General features: G+C 40.2%; 1 protein-coding gene across 1 annotated transcript; it reads right to left on the reverse strand.

Annotated features, from left to right (window-relative positions):
• Positions 1-263: 263 nt before the first annotated feature.
• Positions 264-19,962, reverse strand: jmjd7 (jumonji domain containing 7). Its single transcript, XM_012879740.3, has 9 exons — positions 19,811-19,962; positions 17,479-17,632; positions 15,665-15,803; positions 15,461-15,575; positions 11,197-11,253; positions 10,746-10,841; positions 8,804-8,880; positions 8,560-8,719; positions 264-922 (listed from the first exon to the last, which is right to left on the reverse strand). The coding sequence occupies exons 1-9, from the start codon at positions 19,863-19,865 to the stop codon at positions 816-818; spliced, it is 960 nt and encodes a 319-aa protein (XP_012735194.2). The 5' UTR covers positions 19,866-19,962; the 3' UTR covers positions 264-815.
• Between the last annotated feature and the right edge of the window lie 5,162 nt (positions 19,963-25,124).

Genomic DNA, 25,124 nt, shown 5'->3' on the forward strand with positions numbered 1-25,124 from the left:
CTGACATATTGATCTTAAGTAATTGAATCATTGAAAGTTTTTTTTTCTCAAAATAAGGTCAGTGAGAATTCCTTCTGTGTGACAACTGCACAGACTGAGGGAAAGAGATCAGTGGTCTGGTGTCTGTGTGTAAGTATATTTGAATGTGACCTCGGAGTGCAAAACGCAAGGCAGGGTTGCAACTACCAGAGGCAGCAGGACTCCTGATAAACATCCAGGATAGCCACATGCTTGGCAAAGAGAACATTGGCTCCAAGACCAGAGGTGCTCAAGAGTAATTTTTAATATCCTAAAACGTAAAACCTTGGAATCGACTTTAACTTAAAAAATGGGTTTATCTATAGCCCTTATTCAAGACAAGTTTGAAGAATCTTCTGATTGGGTTCAAACCGTAGATTCTTTTCCTATCTGTGAAATATCTAAGACCATTCTTACCCTAAAATGTGAGTTGGCCTCTGAATGACGATGTCCAACAACTTTGCAGATAAAAGGAAAATATATTTAGGAAAATCTTTGAGGTTAGTTTACAGTTTTACATCAGTAAATTTCATCAGGTCTGATAGCAGCTGTGAAACAGTTGGGCTTTACTGTCAAAAATATAGAGAACAAGATAGTTTTAGAACAGCAGCAGCATGCACACCTTCACTGACACCTAAGTAAGGTCATTTAAAGTCGACGGTCATTTGGAAAGGTGCACTGAATACATTAGTTTGAGCTGCTGCAAAGTAATTCACAATCAAAATATAAGCTCCATTTTCCAAAGTCCCCATGAAAAAGTTCTTGCAGCTGTGCATGTCTCATTTCTCGCTGTGACGTTAAGCTGCCGCCATGTCAGGAGGACCTGCAGAGACTTCAGACAGTGCCTCCAGAAGCTGGAAGTAGTTGTACTTGATGTCGTACTCCATATCGTACCAGAAATTCACTGCAACAGAGAGCAGAAGGAACACAGTGAGATTCCTCAGGAATAAAGCATCGGGCTCATTACGGCTCATCCAGCTGAGTTCAGTTTGTATCTGAGAAAAATCTTTTCCAGCTGTCTGTATCTGCTCTGAGTAGGAATGTGGTGGGTGTAGGGAGACTGAAGATGCCAAGTCTAAGTTATTTAACTCTTTTTCCAACTTTCATCTACTGTGTAATCTCCATACATGATTTCATTTTGTTGTAATCAAAGACTGTTTTACTCTGAACTCCATCAAATTGTTTTCTGAACATTCAGGGCCAATTTCAGCATCACCAGCACATTCAGAACGGAGGAACTGCACAGTGAACTGAAACAAAACATCTGTCTTTGTTCCAGAACTGTAGGATTCGTTTCAGGATGAACCACATTCATGAACTGATTCCTTTGCTGTTGTTGAGGTGTGCAGATGTTGAACCCGCTGGACTAACAGAGATGGAAACTGTTAAAAATGCTGTTTTAATTAGAACTTGATTTCCGAGGGCCTGAAAGGATCTACCAGCCAACACTAAAATATTGGTATAGTTCACTGCATAGAGAACATGTGGACTTCCAAACAAATAGTATAGTAGCCTTCCAATAAAGTTCATGGTGCCTGTATTTAAAATATACTAGTTTGTTCCGTTTCCCTCTGGGATTATTAAAGTATTTCTGATTCTTGTCAGAAATCGTTTTTTGTCTGGAAAACCTGACAAGTTTCGACATTAACTTCCGTCTTCCTCAGGTGTTCATAGAGACCTGTCAGTTACATCAACAGGCCGACACCGCCCCCTGCTGAAGGATGTCGCTCCGGGTGGGAGAAAGTAAAATAAAAAATTCAAAGCCTTTATTTTGAACTTCAATATACAAACAAAAACAAGGCAACAGTATTACTACAGAGGATCAACTGGGTTACAGAGGTTGAGTTGTATATGTTCAAAGTACATAAAAAGAGAACTAAAGAAAAAACGTAAAAGCTGTAACACAAACATCGAGGTCTGCAGCAAATCAAGGTTGTTAAAGTACAGAGTTGCTGGGCAGGTTTACTTTTAAACAAATTTAGAGACTCACATAAACTTAGGAAATTTATCTGATAACATAACTTTAGCTTAACTTTAAAAAAAAATCTGCATTTATGGACAAAAAACTTCCCCTGTAAAATTAAATTATTGACTAAGAATTCTGTTTAGGAGTTTTGAAGATATGTACCAAATAGAATTATCGTTAAACTCAGAGCTGGCAGTTCAATTCCCAAGGTCTGGAGCCAACCCCACATACTACTCCAAAAATCTTGTGTGATATTACATTAAAAGAAAAGATTATCTAAATCCTCCTCTACATCCTGACAGAACAAGCACCCATCAGAATAACTTTAAATCTAGTCTTTAAAAAACATTAGTTGGGTAGACATTATTTAAAATTTTAAAATGAACTTCCTTTACTTTGGGAGGTAGAGGAAAGGAAATATATTTGGTTCTAATTTTAGAAATCATATTCAGGTCATAATCTTTAAGAATATATTGCTGTTTAATCTGACCAGGATACGGCTCCTTCAGTAAACCTCTCCGAGTGAACTTGTTTGTCATTTTATTTTATCTTTAAAAGTCTATTTCTTCTATATACAGTTGCCTTAAAGTAGGGGAAGTTTTGGAATAACAAATGGCATTGCTTTTATCAACTTATTATCCATTCACCGGCCACTGTATTAGGTACACTTGTCCAACTGCTCGTTAATGCAAATTTCGAATCAGCTAATCACATGGCAGCAACTTCATGCATTTAGGTATGTAGACATGGTCAAGACGATCTGCTGGAGTTCAAACTAAGCATCAGAATGGGGACGAAAGGTGTTTGAGTGACTTTGAACGTGGCATGGTTGTTGGTCCCAGGCGGGCTGGTCTGAGTATTTCAGAAACTGCTTTCACGCACAACTATCTCTAGGGTTTACAGAGAATGGTACGAAAAAGACGGAATATAGATAGAACAGTTATCCGTGGGCGCAATTGCCTTGTTGATGCCAGAGATCAGAGGAGAATGGCTAGACTGGTTCGAGCCGATAGAAAGGCAACAGTAACTCAAATAAGCACTCGTTACAACCAAGGTATGCAGAACACGCCAAACCTTGACATGGGTGGACTACAGCAGCAGAAGACCACACTGGGTGCCACTCCTGTCAGGTAAGAACAGGAAACTGAGGCTACAATTCACACAGGCTCACCAAAATTGGACAGTAGAAGATTGGAAAAACATTGCCTGGTCTGATGAGTCTCTATTCCTGCTGCGACATTCGGATGGTAGGGTCAGAATTTGGCATCAACAACATGAAATCCATCCTGCCTGTATCAATGGTTCAGCCTGGTGGTGGTGGTGTAATGATGTGGGGGATATTTTCATGGCACACTTTGGGGACCTTAGTACCAATTGAGCATCATGTCAACGCCACAGCCTACCTGAGTATTGTTGCTGACCATGTCCATCCCTTTATGACCACAATGTACCCAACTTCTGATGGCTACTTTCAGCAGGATAATGTGCCATGTCATAAAGCTGGAATCATCTCAGACTGGTTTCTTGAACATGACAATGAGTTCGCTGTACTCAAATGGCCTCCACAGTCACCAGATCTCAATCCAATAGAGCATCTTTGGGATGTGGTGGAACGGGAGATTCGCATCATGGATGTGCAGCCGACAAATCTGCGGCAACTGTGTGATGCCATCATGTCAATATGGACCAAACTTTCTGAGGAATATTTACAGTACCTTGTTGAATCTATGCCACGAAGCATTAAGGCAGTTCTGAAGGGAAAAGGGGGTCCAACCCGGTACTAGTGTACCCAATAAAGTGGCCAGTAAGTGCAAACCTTAACATTAAAAACAAAATTTAATTTCAAACAAAATTACTCGAATAATAATACATCACCATTATTGTTCATGAAATGTGAAATGGACCAAATACCCTTCACTAACAAGTCCTTTAGAAACATTGATTTTCTATTCAACAGAATACGTCTGTTGTTCCTGGGGTATTATGTGGTGTGAAATTATGTTTATACAGGAGTTTCCAATAGAGCAGGCCCTGTTAATGAAAATCTGAGAGTTTGATGGGTTTATGTATTGGTATTGTAGTCGAAGCCACATCTCAAAAGAAAATCAATTCCACCTACATTTTAAAAAACATAACTAAATGTTAACAGATGAATGTCAGTGATTAAGAGTCATAATCACTTAGACAGTGATTAATCTCTTCACCTCCCCTTCTTTCACATTCCTCTCTACACCCTTTCGTGTGCAATTCAATTCAATAAAATTTTATTTATATAGTGCCTATTCATGATACATGTCATCTCAAGGCACTTTACAAAGTCAAATTCAATCAAATCATACACGTGCACACACCAACCGTTACAGTGCGCGCCCCCTCAAGAACACGCTGGAACGCAATTGTGTTCATTGAAATTGTGTTGTCATTGGGAGCCAAAAATGAAGACGCAAAAAAAGAGAAGGAAAACAATGTTACAGGGATGAGAAAAAAAAAGGTTTTCAAAGTGGTTGGAAGACAGCAGGTAAGTTTGTCAGTGTATCCAGAGGAGGCTTGTAAATATTCAGTTTATGTGTAGTTATCAGTATATTTATAATAGAATAGACTATTAAAGGTTCACTATTAAAGGATCGTGTCTGTGATTATTTTGTTGTCCACAGTCATTTGTTTAACTAGATAAAACAGATACATTTTTGATATTGGCTGAACTTCATTAGGATACTACAGTGATGTTGTGATAAGTCTGTTCAGATGCAGTGTCAGAATCAGAATCAGAGATACTTTAATAATCCCAGAAAGAAATTACTTTCGTTACATGCTCCAGATATGCAGATATACAAACACACATATATATATATATATATATTTTTTTTTTTTTTTTTTTTTTGACCAATCTGTATAATATGATTGATTTTGACTTTGTAAAGTGCCTCAAGATGACATGTTTCATGAATTGGCGCTATATAAATAAAATAAAATTAAATAAAATAAAATTAAATGAATATATATATATATATATATATATATATATATATATATATATATATATATATATATAAATAACTATAGATCAGTGACTGAAGTCTAACAACTATATAATTTAAAATTAACATTTTCTGATGTTCAAATGTGGTTTGACACATTAAACACAAAGTTCATGTAATTCAGCTGTGAGGAAGGAGAGAAAGAAATGATGAAGAGAGAGAACTGAAGCAGACAGGAGAAGACAAGTTGGTCTAATATTAGAAGTATAGGAACAGCTACTTAATACCAAATGATTTATTTTTAATACGTATTTATATCAAAAAAGTGACTAGCAAGATGTCTAACTTATTTAAAGCTATTAAATAATTGCTTGTTTGACCACATGACTTAGCAGAGAAGAACACAGGAAAAAGGGGTGAAATTGATGATGGCTTCTGGTATAGAGGAGACCAGTGATGACATCAGGGAGGAATAATTAAACTAGTGAGGCCAGAAAAAAAACATATAGATGTCTGGTATGGTTTGAATTTCTGCTGAAGACCTTTTCGCTGTGTTCTTTTGGGAACCCCCCCCCCATAGATAATCATTTGGAAGAGAGAGGTCCAGATGATGGAAGTTTCTGGTTATCCTTGAGCTCATAGCGCAATATGACGTCACATTGGCAGAGCATCTTAGAAAGGCTGCCTAAAAAAAAGCACTGAATATCAATCTATGACACTGGATATACCGCTCTGAAAACAGGTTGTTACACCCCTGATCCCTAGGCTCGTTTCCTGATCTCCACTGCCCCCATCATCCAACACTGGTGTCTATTGTTTTCCATGTGGGTGACTTTGGCCGGGTCCCATTCCATAATATGATTGTCACATTTCCAGTGATCAGTTATTGCTGCTCTCATGTTTTCTTGTTTCTTTCTTGATCATATTAGTCATTTTACAGCTACCTTTTCACAATCTTTTTGTTGTTTTTTTGTTATTTTTTTCGTGTGTTGAAGGTTTGTCCTGTTTCTCCTATATATGTTTTATTGCATGAGTGATATGGTATTTCAAATGACGTTGCATTTATTGTTTTGGTAGATTTTATCTTTGGGGTGAACTAGGAGATGCCTTTTTTTTTTTGTGCAGATTAACCAGGGTGCTGATGCAATGTTGATTCACTGTACTTTGAATGCGTTCTGTGACGCCCCTGATTTATGGTAATGTGACTACTCCCTTATTTTCTGTCTTTTCTTCTAGATTCTTTTTAGTTTTTTCTTTATGCTCTCTCCATTTCACCTGTTGTCGTCCTTTTTTTCTTACCCATTGTGGGTACTGACATCTTCTCAATGCGTCCTGGATATATTTCTCCAACTCTTACTCAGTCTTACAGTCTTACTCATCTGTTACGAGTTTTGTTCTTTCATGTATGGTTCTTACTAATGACATCTTGTGTGCAGTGGCATGTTCTGATTTCCATAGTGAGTATTGGTCGGTGTGTGCTGGTTTCCTATGAATTTAGATTTTTTTATACCTCCTTCATCAGTATGGGTACTGTTAATGTCCAAAAAAAATATTGATTTGTTTCTTCCTTGTGTGAATTTGATTTGTGTAATCCATTGGTGATGAGGTAAACTGTGATCTGCTGTGTATGTCTTGATTTTACCTTCTCCAAAATATCATTGACGTTAATGTTTCCATCGGGTTGGTCAGTAGTGCTCAGGTACAGATGCAATATAACTGACAGGCCAACACTGCCTCCATGAACAGCAGCTGACAACACCTCTGACGCAGGCAGAAGTTACCGTCGAAACATGTCAGGTATGTTTTAGACAAAAAATAAATAAATAGTATAGCATAGTAGCCATTACCTTTGTTTTTGCTTTTTGTCCAACTTAAATATTCCAAATCATCAAAATAAATTTATATGAGACAAAGATAACCTGAGAAAATAAGTAAACACTAAACAAAATTTTAAAATAGTAATTCCGAAAGCTATCCAAACCAACTTAGCCCTATTGAACATATAATTGTCAAGCTTCTTAAATCACAAATTAACCCAATTTTTTGGTTGAATTTCACAAGCCACATGCAGGTCTGAGGTACTGTATACTCTATACAAGCAGGTACTGCTTATATAGAATCTAGAAATCACTTCAATACAACCTTCAAGACAGTATGTAGTAGGATAAAACATTTCAGAAAGTAACACATCATGCCATGGCACGTGACCTTTATCAGTCTGGAAAGGGTCACAAAGTGATTTATATGGCTGTGGAACTACAGGGAACCACACAGAGAACTATTATCTTCCAATGGAGAAAACAAAGAAGAGTGGAGAACCATCCCAACAGTGCTTGGCCTACCAAATTACTTCATGAGTGAGCTGACAGGTCATCGAGGGTGTCAGAGAAGAACACTGAACAACTTCTAAAGCTCAGCAGATCAACCTGCTTATATAAAGGTATATAAGGACAATTTTTTGTCTTCAAGTTGCAGGGGGGGATCATGTTCTCTTTGTCCCACATGCCAATCGCTGTGAGGCGCTCACCCATTGGCAATGTGCATGCTCATTCCATGAGAAGACAAAGAAGGACTCAGAAGAAAGAAATAACGTGATCCCCCTGAGGAGGAGAAGAGCAGGTAGGATGGTCTTCCTCATGCGCAGTAATTCAAAAAGGGACTCAGGCTTTTCTTACCTACATTTCCAGAAAAATTGCCGACTATACCTTTAAGGTCAGCAGAGGTCATAACTGAACAAACAGAAAGAGAGACTTATCACAAAAATGGCAGGGGACAGTTCCAAGGCCAGAACCACTGCTGAGCAAAAAGAACACAAAGCCCATCACACATTTACCAAAGAGTTACTTGATGATCCCTAAGACTGTCAGGATGACATTCTGTGAATTGAAGAGAAAAGAGTGGAACTTTATGGAATGTGTACGTCCGGTTACATCTGGTATAGAACTAAAACGGTGAAACAGGAGTGGCAGTGTGATGGTCTCGGGCTGCTCTGCTGCTTCAGGACCTGGCCAACTGTACTTGATGGAACCCTGGATGCTGCTCTCAAGCACAATATCGCAAAGGAGAATCTTTGGCCATCACTTTGTGACCCTCAGCTCTAGTGTACCTGGCTTATGCAGCAGGACAATGGTCCAAAGCAAAAAGAAAGTCCACCTCTGAGTGGTTCAAATAGTTTTGGAGGGGCCTAATCAAAGTCCACACTCAAGTCTGACAATGGCATAACTTTAAGTGTGATTAAAAAACTTGCAGTACAGCTGAACTAATAAAACTTATCACTAAAGAGTGGGCCAGAAGTCTCCTTGCCAGTTACCAAAAGCTCTTGATGCTTGATAGTACTTACTGCCACGAAGGTGGCACAACTAATTATTAGATCCAGGAGGCAATTACTTTCTCGCTTATGGCCAGGTTGGTTTGGGTTGCTTTTTCCTTTAATACACTCTGATATTAAAATTTTGTTGAATACCTGAAACATTTAAAGTGTCAGACAAACAAAAACAGAATAAATCTGTAAGGAGAAAATACTTTTTCATAGCACTGTTCCTGTTGTAATGTGTGGTGTGTGTCGTCATTTTAAAAGAAGACATGATGCATCTGTACCTGCGATACAGCCGTGGGACTGCTGCACATGGTGGAACCACAGAGATGGCAGGTACAGCATCTCTCCAGCTTTCACCGTGCAGCAAAGTGGCTGGGCCAACCGGTACTGTGGGAAGCGCTCCAAGTCTGGGTTCAAAGGGTCCAGAGGAATCCAAGGAACCTAGAGCAAAGAGAGCAGGTGAGGTTAAGTTCACCTTCCGCGCTTCCAGCAGAGCGATGAGATCAGATGAGCACCAAAACGCACCTTTTGAGAGTCTGTGTTGTCGATGACGTTAAATTCACCACTATCTTGCTCTTGGTAAACAGCGGACTGGTACAGACCTGACAGAGATGGTTACCATGGTTACTGCAAAAGACCATTGCCTGGTTACATCAGGTGGATTGTTAGCACAAAAAGATTACAGGACTGTCTCTGTTGTCTGTTTTTGGGGGGAGGGACTGTCATCGTCCTGGTGGAGTGGAGGATCTGACTGGGTTTGGAGAACTACCGGCTGGATCTAAGCTAAGTTTACAGTCTAACTTCTGCGTAACCAGACGCCGGAGTAAACAATCGGTTTATGTCGAGACCAGCCTTATGTTTTTTTCTTTTCTCAGTTGCTGCAGGAAGCTGACTCCAGACAGCGCGGAGCAGCCTCCTGCCTGCAGCCGGCACAGGACCCATTTCCCCAAGCTGAGAGCAAAAGCTGAGCTCAAATCGCCCGCTGCAACCCGGTCAAAGACTCAACTATGAACCGGAGCCGCCTGCTCCAACCACCACGTTTCCGCATAGCTCCCGCCAGCTTCTTCGAAACAATGCCATGCTGATGTAATTCGAGTGTGTTTTTACGGTTATAACAAACATTATCGGCACAAAGGTCTTTATACATTGATGGGATATTGATGTTTGTGTTTTCCGGTCCGCTCATTCTACGACTAGAATAAAGCTGAAGCTTTTTAAAATTAGCGCCGAACGTCTGCTAGCATAATGCTATTAGCTTCCAGATAACATTTGCTCTTCCCAGACATGCAAATACAGTTCGTTTCAAACATAAGGTTTGCTTCGTTTCACTCCACCATCACTGGATAGTGCTATGATCGTTATCACTGCATTAATATGGAACATTAATGTCGATTTAATGGTGTTTTCCTATAACTTTAGGTTTAACCAATTTTAGCGACCGATCGCTACAGCGACCCCTGGATTCCCAGAGGTATAATCGCATTAATAAAATAAAGCGTTCTAAATATACTGATTTTACTGAGCAAATCATTCTTTAAAATGTTATTTTATCATTTATTTTATTAACTCAGGATTTACATTGTAAATGTGTTTAAACGCATACCAAACGTTCTGAATTAGTTAAGCTAATTTAACCTCATTCCACATTCTTTAAGATGAACTTTGGTTCTTTAACCTAGATCTACAGTGAACCACGATTCACTGAATTATTTTGATGATGATCAACTATTTTATTTTGTCTTGTTTGTTTTGTGTGTACATAGTTCCTTAGCTTCTTTCATCTTCATTTTGCTTAGTAGTTTTAGTTAAGTTTCACTAGCCTAGTAGAGAGGATTTGTTGAAATATAGTGTTAATTCAGATAAACTGCATTCTATAGTGAAGTTCTCTGGATGTTCATTTTATTTCTGTTAATAAATTCTTGAACTTAGAGAGAAGTTGTCACTCATTTATTCTATATGTGTGCAGAATTTGCTGTTATGAGAACGCCTGTGCTCGAATCATTCCTTTCAACTATTGTCCTGATATCAGCTCTTGGGCTGATATTCACTGGACAATACCTAACAGACAGAGAGAGAGTTATTTATTAAACATTAAATAACTGTAAACAGTGTGTAATAGCACAACAGGTCTTCCTGAAAGAAACTGCTGTGGTTCCTTGGCTCAGCCACAACAATTCCTTAGAGGTGTTGAAAATGTTTGTCTTTCTGATAATGTAGTGATTAACCTTTAATTCAACATGTTTCCACAAACTAATCACTGCTGGCGAGGAAAATCCGCTGGTAACTACAGTGGATGTACAGTGTTTGAGATGACATGTTTCATGATTTGGCGCTATATAAATAAAATTGAATTGAATTGAAATGTGTTTGCTAAAATGGTTAATAAGAGGGTTGTTGGACTTATTTGGTGAGAAAAACAGTTCTAACTATGGGTTACAAAAAGAAACCTGATGACTTCTGTGGTTACCATAAGGGATGAAGGGTCGGTCAGTGGGCGGCAGCAAGATGAAGTGTTTTTCTCCAGAAATGACACAGTACAGATTCTCATAGGGATCTTTGTGCACTGAAAGACAAAACCCAGAACAGCTGAGTGCAGAAAACAGTGTCTGTCCGGCGGCTTTACAATTTTTCTGCTCTTAAATATTGATCTGCTTTGTCCAGGTAGATGCCATTATAACACGGACTGCTCACACAAAAAGTCATTCTAGCATTTGTCAAAAACTTTGCTCTTACATGTAAACAGTTCAACTTTTATATAACAGCTTCTATATGTATTATATGTAAAGAAGTCTTTAAAAATTTAGATTTATGTTTCAGAATAAATTATAGCATCATAAAGCTCTGCACTGCTTTGCTATATTTTTCACACTAATAACAAACATGTTTGGGCAGTCATGAAAGTGAAACTAAGATCTTACTGGATGTGATAGCTTTTGCTTCTCCGAGCCAAAAATTCACTGCGTCTGGTGACTTTCCTAAGAGAAAAAAAGCAGATACGTGACTTGTAATTCAATGTTTTAGATGCTTAGAAAACCATACAGCTACTGATAAAGGGAACCCAGAAGGAAAGAACTGATTTGGATGTAATTTGGTCCTCATGCAGACCAGTGATGGCTATTTAAAAGAAGACATTTATAATGAGCTGACAGCTAGCACTAACTAACCAGCATAGGGGGTAAGTGATGGTGGTGTTGGATCATCTAGTGGTCCATTGAGTAAATGAAGGTCAGTGGAAACCGAGGATGCCTGGTGAACTTGTTAGACAGAATTACCCAGATGGAGTTTGACTGGGGTCACATCATAACATAGTGAGTGGAAGTCCTCACATACCAACTGGTTCCACTATGACATCTGCGTATGCCCCATTTGGCCTTAAGAATTAATACTATAGATCAGATGCTTTTCAGTATATTATAAAAAAAAAAAAAAAACTTGAATTTCACATTCATACAGCATATGTAAGAATGCGCCTCTTTTCCTCTTGCATTTCAGCATAAATCTGTTGCCAACATCCCAAGCTATTATACAGGGAACCCAGTACCCTCTGTGGATAGATCTGGTCTGCATCTCCCTAGATATCTTATGAGTATGAGTCTGATCCGTTATCTCCTTCTGCATATGTTTCTCCAAAGCTTTGTTAATTCCCTTGAGTTTAGGTGGGCTTGACTTTCTCAAATGGTTGTAAAATCTAGAAGACCCTCCTCTAATTGGTCACTTGCTCCTGAATATCTCAATCAAAGTCGTGGTTGCTACAGGGATGTGATACAGCTCCTCAGCTACAAGTACGTATCCCATATTTTACCCTTAGCTGACAAAATGGTATGAAGTTATAGCTCTCAAATATACCCTCAATGTAAACTATACCTGCTTTAATCCATGTATAATGTCTTTCTCGCAACTTTTGCTAACTTATTACTCCAAATAGGCGACTTTTTGGTAAGGATGAAATTTTCTAACCCAACTCTTGCCAGATGGATGTAGTTCCACCGAACTTCACACATCCATCTGGACTTGCTGCCATTGTGAGGGATTTCAATACCCCATAAAATGGACAGGCCAATCACGATCGTTGGGCGGGATTTTTGTAGATATGACGCATCTGAGAAGCAAGGATGCAAGCGGCAACAATGGCCCCTTCTCCATTGCCACTTAAAAGCCTGGGGCTTTGCAAATCATGGGTAGCGTTTCCATACATATTTACCTGACAAATTTCCTTTACTCATGCTTTACTTTGCTGGGGCATTGGTCCCCCAACCGACCCAGTACTTCTCTGCTTTCTCTGGGCTTGTTGAGGGGACGGCGTTGCGTGCAGTAAGAAAAACTGTCCACCTTAAGGGTGGAGTAAGGAGATGAGGAGTTTTATAATAAATTTTATAACCATAATTTATCACAAACAGTTGTTTTAAGATGATTTTAGGTGAGAAAGTACACCTGCAAACTTGATCTGTGCAGTCAGGTCATCAGCATTATAAACCAATTTTAATTCTGCTCGGACTTGTCAGGAGCAGCAGAGACCCGCAACAGGCGAGCCTGGCCGGGAACACTGCAGTGTTACGGCTGCTGCGACTGCGTTATTACTCGACCATACCGACTTCCCGCTGACAGGATCATGTTCGTCGCGGCTGAAAGTCACCCTAAAGATAGTGGGGGATATCTGCACATAAAAGATATTAAATGTGAAAATCTTGTCTGGATGTTTTTCGCCGTTTTGAGTTAATTTTAAACTCTTTCGCCACTGTGTGTGTGTGTGTGTGCTCGCTTTCGCAACTGCTTAGCGCTTATAGCTTTGCTTCAACTTACATAAAAATAATTTTGCTGTGAGCAAAAGTCCGCGATACTGTACTTAAAAACCGTCCTCCCGAGAGAGACGGATAGCTCTCCCGCTCAGGTAGTATGTGTGTCCGTGGAGGGGCGGAATGGTATGGGAAGACTATCTAATGCACCTTATGGTCCAAAAAATACGGGTAATTCTTTAAAAGAACACCGACATCGGTCATTTACTGACATAGTGCTATATCCATGGTGGTGGCTGTTCTGTTTTGGTTTTCCCTGAGTTACTCTTGTCAGCGTCACGGGTTGGTTTCGATGTGAGTAGCTGAAGTAGCACATCAGTAAAGATGACACACAAGTGGTTCATCCAATCATATGCAAGGATATTTGATAAGGCCCCTCCTTCAGAAATACATCTCCAATGGAGCGATTCCAGATGGTTGTGTGGAGACGTGTGGAGCTTGGCGGAACTACATCCATCTGGCGAGAGTCAGGTTAGTACTTTTCCCCTATAATCTGATCTAACAATAGTGGGTTTTTGTTAGGGTGCCTCTTCCTATCTGGGATATAAAAGCCTCTGTAGGAATAGGTTCTGTGAGGACTTGCTTGATTTCAACCCATCCTAGAACTTCCCCTGTCTTGGAGTTTAGTTTAGATAATTGATTCAACGAAGAGGCATAGTGGTAGCATTCAACATTTGGAAAAGCAAGACCTCCATCCTCTTTTGCAGCAAACAATTTTGTCCTGGTCTTTTATTTGACCACAGGTAGGATTCTAATGCTTTATTGAGTGTCATTCTAATGCTTTATTGAGTGTCTTTAACACTGTGGTACAAAGGGTAAGTAGTAGGAGATATGTTATATACTTCACTTGACATCATATTCAACACATTAATCTTCTCAGCTAGCAATCAGCCCAATTTTCTATAATTCTGTAAAACACTTTCTACCTTCTGAATACGGGTCAGTAGATTTTCCGCCACTATATTCTTTAAGCCTGGTAGAATTTTTATTCCTAAATATTCTAAGCCTGAGGGGAGCCATTTAAATTGCTAGTTTCCCTTACGGATGACGAGCATGCCTTAGAAAGAGTCATTGCTTCGGATTTACAACAATTTATTTGTAACTTCAGATATTACAGAAATAATTTCTCATTATTAATACATGGGCCAAAGCTTCTTGTGAATTTGGCATCTATGTATGGAAATAATTTATGTTCCGTTCTACTTGTATGCCCTTAATTTACATACTGTGTTCCATAACTGCTGCTAGAGGTTCCAGAGCTTCATCAAAAATCAGAGAGCTTAGGGGGCATTCCTGTCTTGTTCCTCTATATAGAGGAATGCTCTGAGACATCTTTCCATTTATCAATACTAATGTTCTAGGCTTGTCCTACAGTAATTTATTCCACCCTATCAGTTGAGAGCCTAGTCTATATCTTATCAGTACCTCAAACAGATAGTCGCACTCCACCCTTTCTCAGCATCTAATGACAGGGCGACCGTGGGTGCGTCTCTGACTTTCACCTGCCATATTAGATGTATTAGTCTACTGACAGTATCTGCTGAGGAGCACACCATAACCAAACCACTTGATCTGGGTGTATGAGACTAGATAGGTATTTCTCTAGTATGGTAGCATGCATCAATGTTTATTGACCAGTTAGTAATTTCCACATTGCTGGGGATCTTCCGTTGTCTTTCTTGTGTATAAGTGTTATAAATGCAGATCTCATGCTCTTCAGTAGGGCACTTCTGTTTAGTTAGGGATGCACCGATCCACATTTTTTCCAATTCCAATCCTATTCCGATACCTGAATTTGGACATCTGCCGTTATCGACGCTATTCCGATACCAGAGCTCTTTTTGCTTTAAGGCTATTATAGTGTTGAGGCTGTAAAAAACTCCTCTCTACCGGCAAGTATGATAAATAAAACCCAAAGCATTGCTTTATATGATCAGCACAAATTAAGCATACTGGCTCTGCAACAAATCAAGGTTTTGAAAGATCAAATATAAAAAAGTGCAATAACCCCAGGGTTCCACAGAATGTGGAAGTGGTGCGGGAGCGCCGTGTTGCGGCTGCACCAGGCTTTCTGTCAGGCACCCTATTCCACTGAGAGTGTTAGTAAAGCGGAGTGCATCTGCGCGGTTGGACTTAGATCCACTCGGATTGTGTTGTTGTGTGATAATAATGTACTTATAGGCATTAAATAAATTTAAAATTGTCGTCCATGGTGTCAAGTATCAAGTGAGATCCTCTAGTGGCTTGATGCTGGAGCTGTAGGTAATGATGTATTGATGCTTCAGAGCAAAATGCGATCCAAAGTCTGGGCATGTAACATCTAAGCTAACATTTTGGGCGCTCCTAACTGACTTTTATTATTTACACTGTATATAAGATATGAACTTACCGAGTGCTGTGCTCATCCAGGGAACATGAGGCTCCAGGTCGTCCACCAGCTCAGGCAGCTCCTGCAGCAGGTTGGAACACTGCTTCTGGACGTAAAACACTCCATTTTTCTGCACCTGGAACACACTCAGTCCAGCAGAGAGTCAGAACAGAAGTCACCCATGCAGCTATACAGCATCCTGAAGCAGGTACTACGCTGCCTCACCATTCCTTCTATTATGTCGAGCACAGAAGAAAAGCTCATCTGTCGTTCCTCAGGCATGACAAAACGATCCCCCACCACAGCATCAGCATAGCCGTTAGGAGTCACTGCCACGCTGATCACCTTTGACCCGATCTTCTCCCTGCAGACAGCAGGCTAAGTAAATATCCTACTGTTTTACAATGAAAGACAGGGAAGAAAGGGCGTGGGGGGTGCTATTATATGTCAAAGAAAAGATTCATTGTAAGGAAATCCTATTATCAGACAATTAATGGAATGTATTGTGCTTAAACTAGACCTTGCAGATCAAATGTCATTCAGTGTGATAGGAATGTATAGGCCTCCTAATACAAATAGTGTGTTTTAAACGGTTGTACAACATCAGAGTGTCTTCAGACAGATCCTTCCTGCCTGCAGCCATCAGCATCTACAACTCCTTATAGGAACCCCCATGAGTTACACCAGCACTTAATTTCCCTTTGGGATTAATAAAGTATTATTTTCTATTTGAATTGTATAATGAGTTAAATGGTCTTTTCAAAAATTGCAATAACAAAAATGAAATTATCTTTTTTGTAGATCTAAACAAAGAGGGATCAGCTAAATTCAACTGTAAGCAAATATGATCTCAATCAAACAATTGAAGGGCCAAGTAGAATGACCAACTCAACAGACTCTTATTGATCAGGGGCCTCATTTATAAAGCTTGCGTACACACAAAACAGGCCGTGAAACTTGCGTATGTCACTTTCAACGCAAAGGATGTCTTCTATTAAAAAACAAAGTTGAGAGGAAAACGTGCAGTCCCTCACGGCAACTCTGATGCCTGTGTACGCTTATTTTGGAGTTGGGAGAAACTGGCCACGCAGATGGTAAAGTGGTGTATTGCAGCCCAACTGCATGATGATTCCCCTCAGACTATCAATTTCACTCCATATAAGACATTAATCATAGATTGACTTGATCCTAAGCATTCAGAACCCTAGTGTTATTCATGCTTGCACTGGTGAGTTACAACTATACATAAGGACCTTTCAAATTAATTAAAATGCCCATAAGCCAAATTAATTTTGAAATCAAAGTCTGCACCACATTTCATCAGTTTTAGTTGCAGACCATCGCATTCCTCTCCCAGATAATCACCAGGGTGACGTGTTCCACAAGTTAACAGATCATTGTGACAAGGTGAGCTAATCGCACCGATTGCTGTGAACATTTAAATACCGTGGTGAGCATTGTGCGTAATGCTGTGTGATGGATGCAGCACTGCTGGATGTCCCTGCAAAAAAGAATTAGGAGGAAAAGTGGTTTCAGGTAGCAAAATGTCCTGGCCCATCATCATTACTGGCTAATATGCCACTTTAGGCTATGTTCACACTGTAGGTCCTGATGCTCAATTCTTATTTTTTTTGTTGAAATCGAATTTCTTTCGGGTGGCCATTCATACTACTATTAAACGCGACCGCCATCAGACTTCTGTCTGAACGGTTCAAGACCGCAAAGCGTAGTAATGGTGAATGTAACTGTTTCTAGAAGTGTTCAATAAAGTTTAGTTAAAAAACCCTTCAAAAAATAAAAAACGCGGATACTGGTCAGTGTTTCTCTTTGATATTATTTGAAAGCTGAGCAATGGGAGCTGACATTATTAGGACCACACCATACCAAGAAAAAAATAATGTAAGAAGAAAGCAGCACAGCTATTAAAAATTGTCTTTTATGGAGCGCTAACTGCTACTACTATGTGTGGAGTGTAGTGAGAGACAGGAAAGTGACATGAAAGACGGATTAAATTGTGTAGGTGGACAGATCCTCCTTACCTGAGGTATTTTGGTGTCCACCTGGACAGAGCTGGCCAATGGCTGTAAGCATTGTGGATGATGCAGGGCTTGTTTGGAGCAATCCAATCGCGATAGAATTGCAGCGGCTTAGGTGGTCCGTCCAAGTGGGGCACAGACTTGTTCAGGTAAAGATCTGGTGGATGATCAGCAATCAATTACTGATGCAGGAGAAAACAGCCTACAACCATTGCAAGATATGAGTGACTTATTATGCCAACAATGAAAAAACATCTGGCTCAGAACATGGAGAAAACCAGAGATGCATCCAGCAATTGGCTTGAGATCCGATTCAACCAATTTCTCCTTAATTGGCAGCTTAAGCACCAGAAATATGTTTTTTTTTAAAAAACTTTATTAAATGCATCAAAGCTAAGAAGTCCCACCTTGTTTTGTCTTTAAATGCATCAACCAACAGCATGTGCTCAAATGCTTTTAAATTTAAAGGTATGTAGCCACGTTATATGCCTATACCAAAAAGACCAAAATCCAGTTGATCATGATAAGGCTATACACTCCAAGAGTCAATCCTGATAGTGTTTTGCTAGTCCTTATTTAGCCTAGATGGAACCCCAGCAACGAGTACAATGAGCAGATATAAACAGATGTGGCGCCATCTACTGGCAGTACTGCAGCATTATCAGAAAGCCATATGGTGAATAATAAATCAGTACTAAATAATGCCGGACCGAGCCTGACACCCTGAAATGCCTTGCGGTAAAGCAGCAGCTCGGAGTGATCAAAGACCAACCATTATTAATTAAATAAACCGATCTACAGCAACTCTAAGAGCCTCATATCAGATAATTAAGGAGAAAGAAGATTCCTGTTCATAAGCGGAAACAGGGTCACAGAATCAAGGTAAAAACCAATCAAGCAACCGATTTATTTATAATATTGTTTGTATTTAAGACTGTAGAGGCTAAGAAGAGCATTGCTATTATTATTATTATCACAGTATTAATAAGGACGTTTACTCACATCATTCAACTCTACAGTCTGAACCTCGGCAGCTTTAGCTTCAGTGAACACAAACGTTCATACTGTTTTTCCAGCGCTATTCCAGTCTTTTCCCTCTTGGAATTATATATTTTTTGTGTTTTTTTTCCCCACTAGATCTTGAGCCTTTCTTCATTGTTTTCACAGTTCGCTGGGAGATGCTAACAGCTATTAGCTGCTTACTGCATACATGCAGTGTCGTACTTCCGTTGTTACTATGAATAAACAGGAAGGTCTTTATTTACTCACAAATTGTGCAAAAACAAAGCTTAAAACGCCCAAATAACAACTAATACGCCAGCAGGACGTGATAATCTTTCATAAAAACTTTGTATGCAACCAGAGTGAGCTACTGACATAAAGCTTAAAAAAAAGATGTCAAATAAAGTGGCTATGCACCTTTAATAAAAACCAGACAAAGGTTAGCGACAGATGCCCTGATGCACTGAATGACAATAATCTTAACTTCTACTTTGCAGTTTGATTCAAACAGATAATCCAGTCAAGCAGATCATTAATCATACATTTTAGTCCATGGAAACAAATCTATCAAAGTTGCATCATCAGGTCAGACCTTTAAGTTTTTTCCCCTTAGCACCTCCAAAGTTTAAATAATAATAAATATTAGTGAGCATGTGTGAAAACCTCAAAGTTGTTATAAAAATGTTTTTCCTTGTGGAGCAGTTGATGAAGCATATTATGAGCATGTGAGGTAGAGAATCCACTGAAAGCATACATTAGGCAGCCAACAGAGGTACTGTGGTACTGCATGTGGGGGCCTGATGCTAAAGGGAAGTCTGTGAGGGTGGTGTAGGACGTGCACAGGGATGGTAAGACAGTGGTGAGGTGTGAGGTATGAGTAACAAAAGTCTTCAAGGTGGAGGTGGGATTAAATCTGTGATCAGCTCTGAGCCTCTTTGTAACAGTGATGGACAGTTTGGCAGAGGAGCTCAATCTTCCTGAAAGGGGATATGCCAGGATATACAGAGGGATGGTTCACCAGAGGAGAGCAATCAAGAGAAGAAAATGTATTTTTGTTCTTATTTTACAGACTAAAAGAAGATTTGACAAATCACAAACCGTGTTTTTGGAACATTTATTCAGGGTAGACTAACCCAGTCCATGTATGTCAAAGTGTTTATGTGGCTTTTAAGCAGCCATGCTCTATTGCTTTCTAAATCCATGTTTTTATTTGTATTGTTTTCTAAGTAAACACACGCACGCGGTTAAAGAATCAGTAGAAAGGTTGAGTTACAGTTGGAGCAGCCAGTCTCTGGTTGCTGTTCGTAAACTGCAGCAGAGAGCAGATCCTTACCGTGAGCCTCCAGAGAAAAGTCAGCAAGCCGTTTCTGGACCTGGACTGACTCCATGAAGAGCTTCCACTCAGCTAAAAGCACACATCACACAGAGGGAGATGCTATTTCCAGACTGCATGACACCATGATGTTTTCTTGCTTTTAAGCGTGGTTTGTCTAGTTTTGCAACAGCGCCCTCTACTGGGAGGAGGATCAACTGGTCCTTGTTCTTGTAAAGTGTGAGTGAAGGAGGAGAGCGTGAGAAATATCTGTTTGAGTGATTTTTCTCACTTTTTTCTATCTTTTTCACTGGGTGTATGTAAATATTGTATATATAGTTGTGTGTTGTGCTTGGGTTATTTCGTTTTTTTTTTTTTTTTTGTGGGGTTTGAGGCCGTCGGGTGTTGCCACCCAATGTGGTTTCCCTTTGAATCATAATAAAATAAAATAAAGCAGAATAATATTTAATTTATGCTTGTCCCAAACATGAAAACAACAAGGTTCATGTTCTAGTCCTCAGTAAACCGGCGGCACAGAGACATTCGCCTATGAGCCGCAGGACTGAGCCGAATGCAAGGAGATGCTGGAAACATCAGATTTGTTGCGAACCCGTTTGCATGTGAAGGTTAGGTTGGATATTGTGATGTGAGCCAGACGTGACATTCCTCTTAAGCCGGGCGTACACTGTACGAGTTTTTCAGTCGTGGTACTTATATACATCTCAAACTGTGCGAGGGAACCGCGGGGTTTAAAAGTTCACCGCTCACGATCTGTGCGGCGCGACGCTCGGACGAGACCGGACTGCTCACACTGTACGTCGTGTCCCCTCTGGGACCGCTCGCTGTGGTGGCAGGTGACAGGGACCCAGAGCAGGGGTTCGAGCCCAGCTCTGGCGAAGCCCGCAGGAGGCACGTCAGGGGAACGGAGGGGAGAGAGGAGGGAAGAGACGCACCGGCGGCCGCGCGGCACGGCAGGTCGCCCGGCCCGCCCCCCCAACAAGCGGAGGAGTGCCGAAACAGGCAGCAAGCGCGTTGCGGACCGCGGAGGAGTGCCGAAACAGGCGGCCAGCGCGTTGCGGACCGCGGAGGAGTGCCGAAACAGGCGGCCAGCGCGTTGCGCGGACCGGACGGCTCGCCCTCCCCAACACCGGCCGGAGGTTGCTTCAGGGACGCCCGCTTCCCTCCCTCCGCTGGCGGGGACGGAGAGGAGGGGAGGGCGCCCCCTCGTAGCTCTGCTTGAACAGCAGGATGCGCTCACAAAAACCTCACGACAGCCGACTGAATTTCAAACATGTTTGATTTTCACCGATCGTCCGATTCCTGATCTGGAGGTAGTCGTGAGAAGCCAGTCCCCCCCTCCTCCCCCCCTCTACGATCAAGCTGAAATTCGGCCGATTCAAAAAATGCTCGCACGACTGAAGAATCGGCCCGAAAAGGGGAAAAACTCGTACAGTGTACGCCCGGCTTTAGGTGGCTCAGAGATGCAGAAGACAGGCCGATTATTTTATGCGGTTGGGGAGCTGTAGGGCTGCTGCGTCACCGTGCGTCACCGTGACTTCGGTAAAGTTAGAAAGATATTCACAGATTAATTCGGTTTTCTTCCGGATCAATAATTCGTCGGCGGATTATTTATTCTATAAAACCGACACCTCTCTGCAACCACAGCAAGGCAAACAGTGAGCTACAACCATAGTTTCCTTAAAACGAGTCCCCCACTGCGCTGGGAGAATTACATTGGACTCTATGCAGAGTTCGTTGGTCCGCAAATGCTTAGGGACTGTCAACAACTTGCTACACCAGAAGAAGAATCATAGAGAAATATTTAACAGCGTCACCAAGGAGTGGTGGATTATCATCAAATTCATTTCATGTGTATCTGATCTCACGTCTTTCATACTACATTTATTGGATTGGAAAATAATACATTACATTTTTTTGAGGAATATCCGAAAGCCTAAATGCCAAAAATATTCATTAAAGTCCCTTTTGCTAGGTGTAGGATACAAAAGAAATCCATTAAAAATAACTGTTTGCTCTATAAATCAAATAGCTTTGGATAAAGGGCTTTCATTTTAATCTGATTTTATCATTTAGATAAGTAAGACCTACACTTTGCACATATTTTATTATTAGGATAAGTATAAAATTTTGAGAGATTTTTTCCATTGTTATTACAATCACATAATAACCAATAACTACACTATAGATCATTGTAGTGCCACTAAACTCGTAGCACACAGATAACCTCATCTGGTTCATACTACAACTTATACTTTGGGAAAATCTGCATAAGTCTACTTTGTGAGATTTTTTCATTGTTATTATAAACATAATCACCAATAACTATAGATCATTCTAGTGCCACCAAATTTACAGCACACACAGATAACTTGAACATGTTGAATAAACATAACATTGGCTTTGTTGATGCAGACAGACCAATACTGATAACTATATTACAACCAAAGACTGTTTAACATTTCCTTTACTGTTGGCATTGTGATCAAACAACATCGTAGTAACATCAGTAACATGAGCATACAGCTTGTTCCTGCAAACTTACACAAAATAAAATCACATTCAATAATAAAAATCCCAATATTAAAGATTCACATACAGCTCCACAAAAATTTCTATTAACCTGAATATCGCTTTTTATCTTGTTTCCTGCATGATAATGAGGGAGACTTCCGTGGGAATTGCCTTCTATGAGGTCAACAGAGCTGCAAGGTCCACAAGATCTGCAAGGTCCACATCACTAAAATATGCTCAGTGACAATCAGCAATAGTTACCAAGGGGTGTCTTTGTTTGGAATGTGTGCCGGTATCATTTCAGTGCATTTGGTGTGGAACCATTGTCCACAAGTTTCACACTGCATCTACAGCATGGGGATAAACATGTGTCATTGTAAAACTTTGGACATAAATAAATTAGTAGAGAATGAAATATGCCCATTGTCACGATTTGTCTACGGATGAACTCAGAACCACACACAGGGGACTAAAATTGAGAGTCTTTATTGCAAGGTTGATGATGGAGGTTTGATGAGGCCAGAGGAGCAGGTAACACAGAACCGGAGTGAAGGTGATGGCAGGAGCTGACGGCCCGGAGTAAAAAAGAGTCACAATTTTCCAGGCAGCCGGGAATGCTCATTACTGCTCGGCTAGCAGGCCCCGTAGCCACAACAGGTTAGCAGTTCGTTGCAGACACCAGGACACAGAGCTGAGCTTCTCCAGGGCGGCTAGTCAGGTTAGCAGAACTTAGGAGACACCAGGGCACAGAGCTGAGCTTCTCCAGGGCGGCTAGTCAGGTTAGCAGAACTTAGGAGACACCAGGGCACAGAGCTGAGCTTCTCCAGGGCGGCTAGTCAGGTTAGCAGAATTTAGGAGACACCAGGGCACAGAGCTGAGCTTCTCTAGGGCGGCTAGTCAGGTTAGCAGAACTTAGGAGACACCAGGGCACAGAGCAGAGCTTCTCCAGGGCAGCTAGTCAGGTTAGCATAACTTAAACAAGAAAACAAATCTTACCGAGGCAAAAACGGGGACTGGCATGGAGAGGTGTGGAATGATGACGGACCGGCAAGGAGTGACAGCAGAGTGAGGCTTAAGTAGGGAGGCTGGCAGGTGAAGTGAGTCTGGCTAATTAGTGGCTGGCAGGTGTGACTAACTGCAGAGGAGGTGAAGTGAAGATGACAGAAAATAACTAATGACATTAAAACTAACAATAAATAAAGTCAAACCAAACCCACATGAGATGAAAAATAAAAATAACAGAAAAATAAAGTCGAACCAAAACTCAACCATGACACCCATAAAGTTTTCCTAACAGCAGTCTTTCCTTTTTTTACTCTCCCCATTGTCTTAAAAGCTTGTAACCTAAGGAAAGGAAAATGCAAAGCTGAGAGGCCCTACAAGAATGTTGTACGATTTCAAAGATCATAAAGTACTTAAAACTACATTACTAAAAATATTATCAAAATTTTACCTAATACAATTGAAATGAAAAAGAGCTTGTTGAAGTCTAAATCTAACATGTCTAATATGGCCAACAATTACACATGTAGCTAAAGAGGGGTGAAATTAATGTAGCATTGAATCACGTCACAAGCTTCAGCTCACAATCAAAACTGAATTTAATCTGGCATGTAAACATTGCTCATTCATTACAATTATCAAAATGACAAGGAAAACAACAATGGTTTGACTTACCATTGAAATTCCCTTTACATTTCAACTTAATATAAGGCAAAGGTACTTAAAAACCTCCTCATTATCTCTTTTTCACACTGAGCTCTAAAAGATTATTCCTCTAATGACCTTAATTGATGGCTGATCATGATTGGCTGGGACTTCATTACACTAAGCATCTGATTGGTCTGTTGTGTCTGGTCGTGTGGTCGCTTGGCAGTGGCCATGAGGCAGCCATGAGGTAAAAACTCAATACCAGCACATTTAATCAAATAGGTTAAAGAATTAACCAAAGCTCAAACATCTTTGAAATAAAGTAAAAATCAATGACAACACATGAAAATGGCATGTTTTTAGACTCCATGTTGACTTTTAATTAATGATATACCTGTCAAGAAACAAATAATTGGTGAAAATGGTTTCCAGGACAAGAGTATTGGCTCAGAGATCCCTGCAGTTCAAACTGAGTAATGCTAATAAAAACTATGGAGAAATATTTGATTTTATCTTTATTTTTTTTTTTTATGTAAAATAATTCCTCAGAATTTAGAGTCAAAATACACAAGCCAAGTATTGCTGTGTAAATGAATCTGATATGGTGTAGATGTGATTTTTGTCACCCTACAACTTATAAAAGTTACTTTGTGGATGATGATAATACTTATAAAAGCCCTTAATGTTACATGGAGAATATTAGAAATATCTGTGGCCCATCTTCCCAAAGTAAGAGTTGTAGTATGATCCAGATGAGGTTGTCTATTTGTGCTACGAGTTTGGTGGCACTACAATGATCTATAGTGTAGTTATTGGTGATTTTATGCTTATTATAATGATTAAAAATCAAAAAAAAAAAAGTGGTTCAGTTTGTGTTCACCATTTGTCCCTTATTCTTATTTCTGATTCATTTGCTTTCTGTAGCTGGCCATATTGCTTAAATTTAAACATTAGTTTGCAGCTCTGCTCCACTTACTATCCCGGGTTTGTTTGTGTTAGCATTAGGTTGCAGTTTCCATCTGTATGTTTAGGTTAAAGCTACTCCTGGATTATTGGTTGAACTTGTTTATTTGGTTTCAAAGTATGTTCATATTTGTTTTCCTTTTTTACTCACCATTGTTTGTCCTTGTAGATCTGCAGCAGGGCAGGAGAA

The sequence above is a fragment of the Fundulus heteroclitus genome, chromosome 19, assembly GCF_011125445.2.
Source record: "Fundulus heteroclitus isolate FHET01 chromosome 19, MU-UCD_Fhet_4.1, whole genome shotgun sequence".
Lineage (NCBI taxonomy): Eukaryota > Metazoa > Chordata > Actinopteri > Cyprinodontiformes > Fundulidae > Fundulus > Fundulus heteroclitus.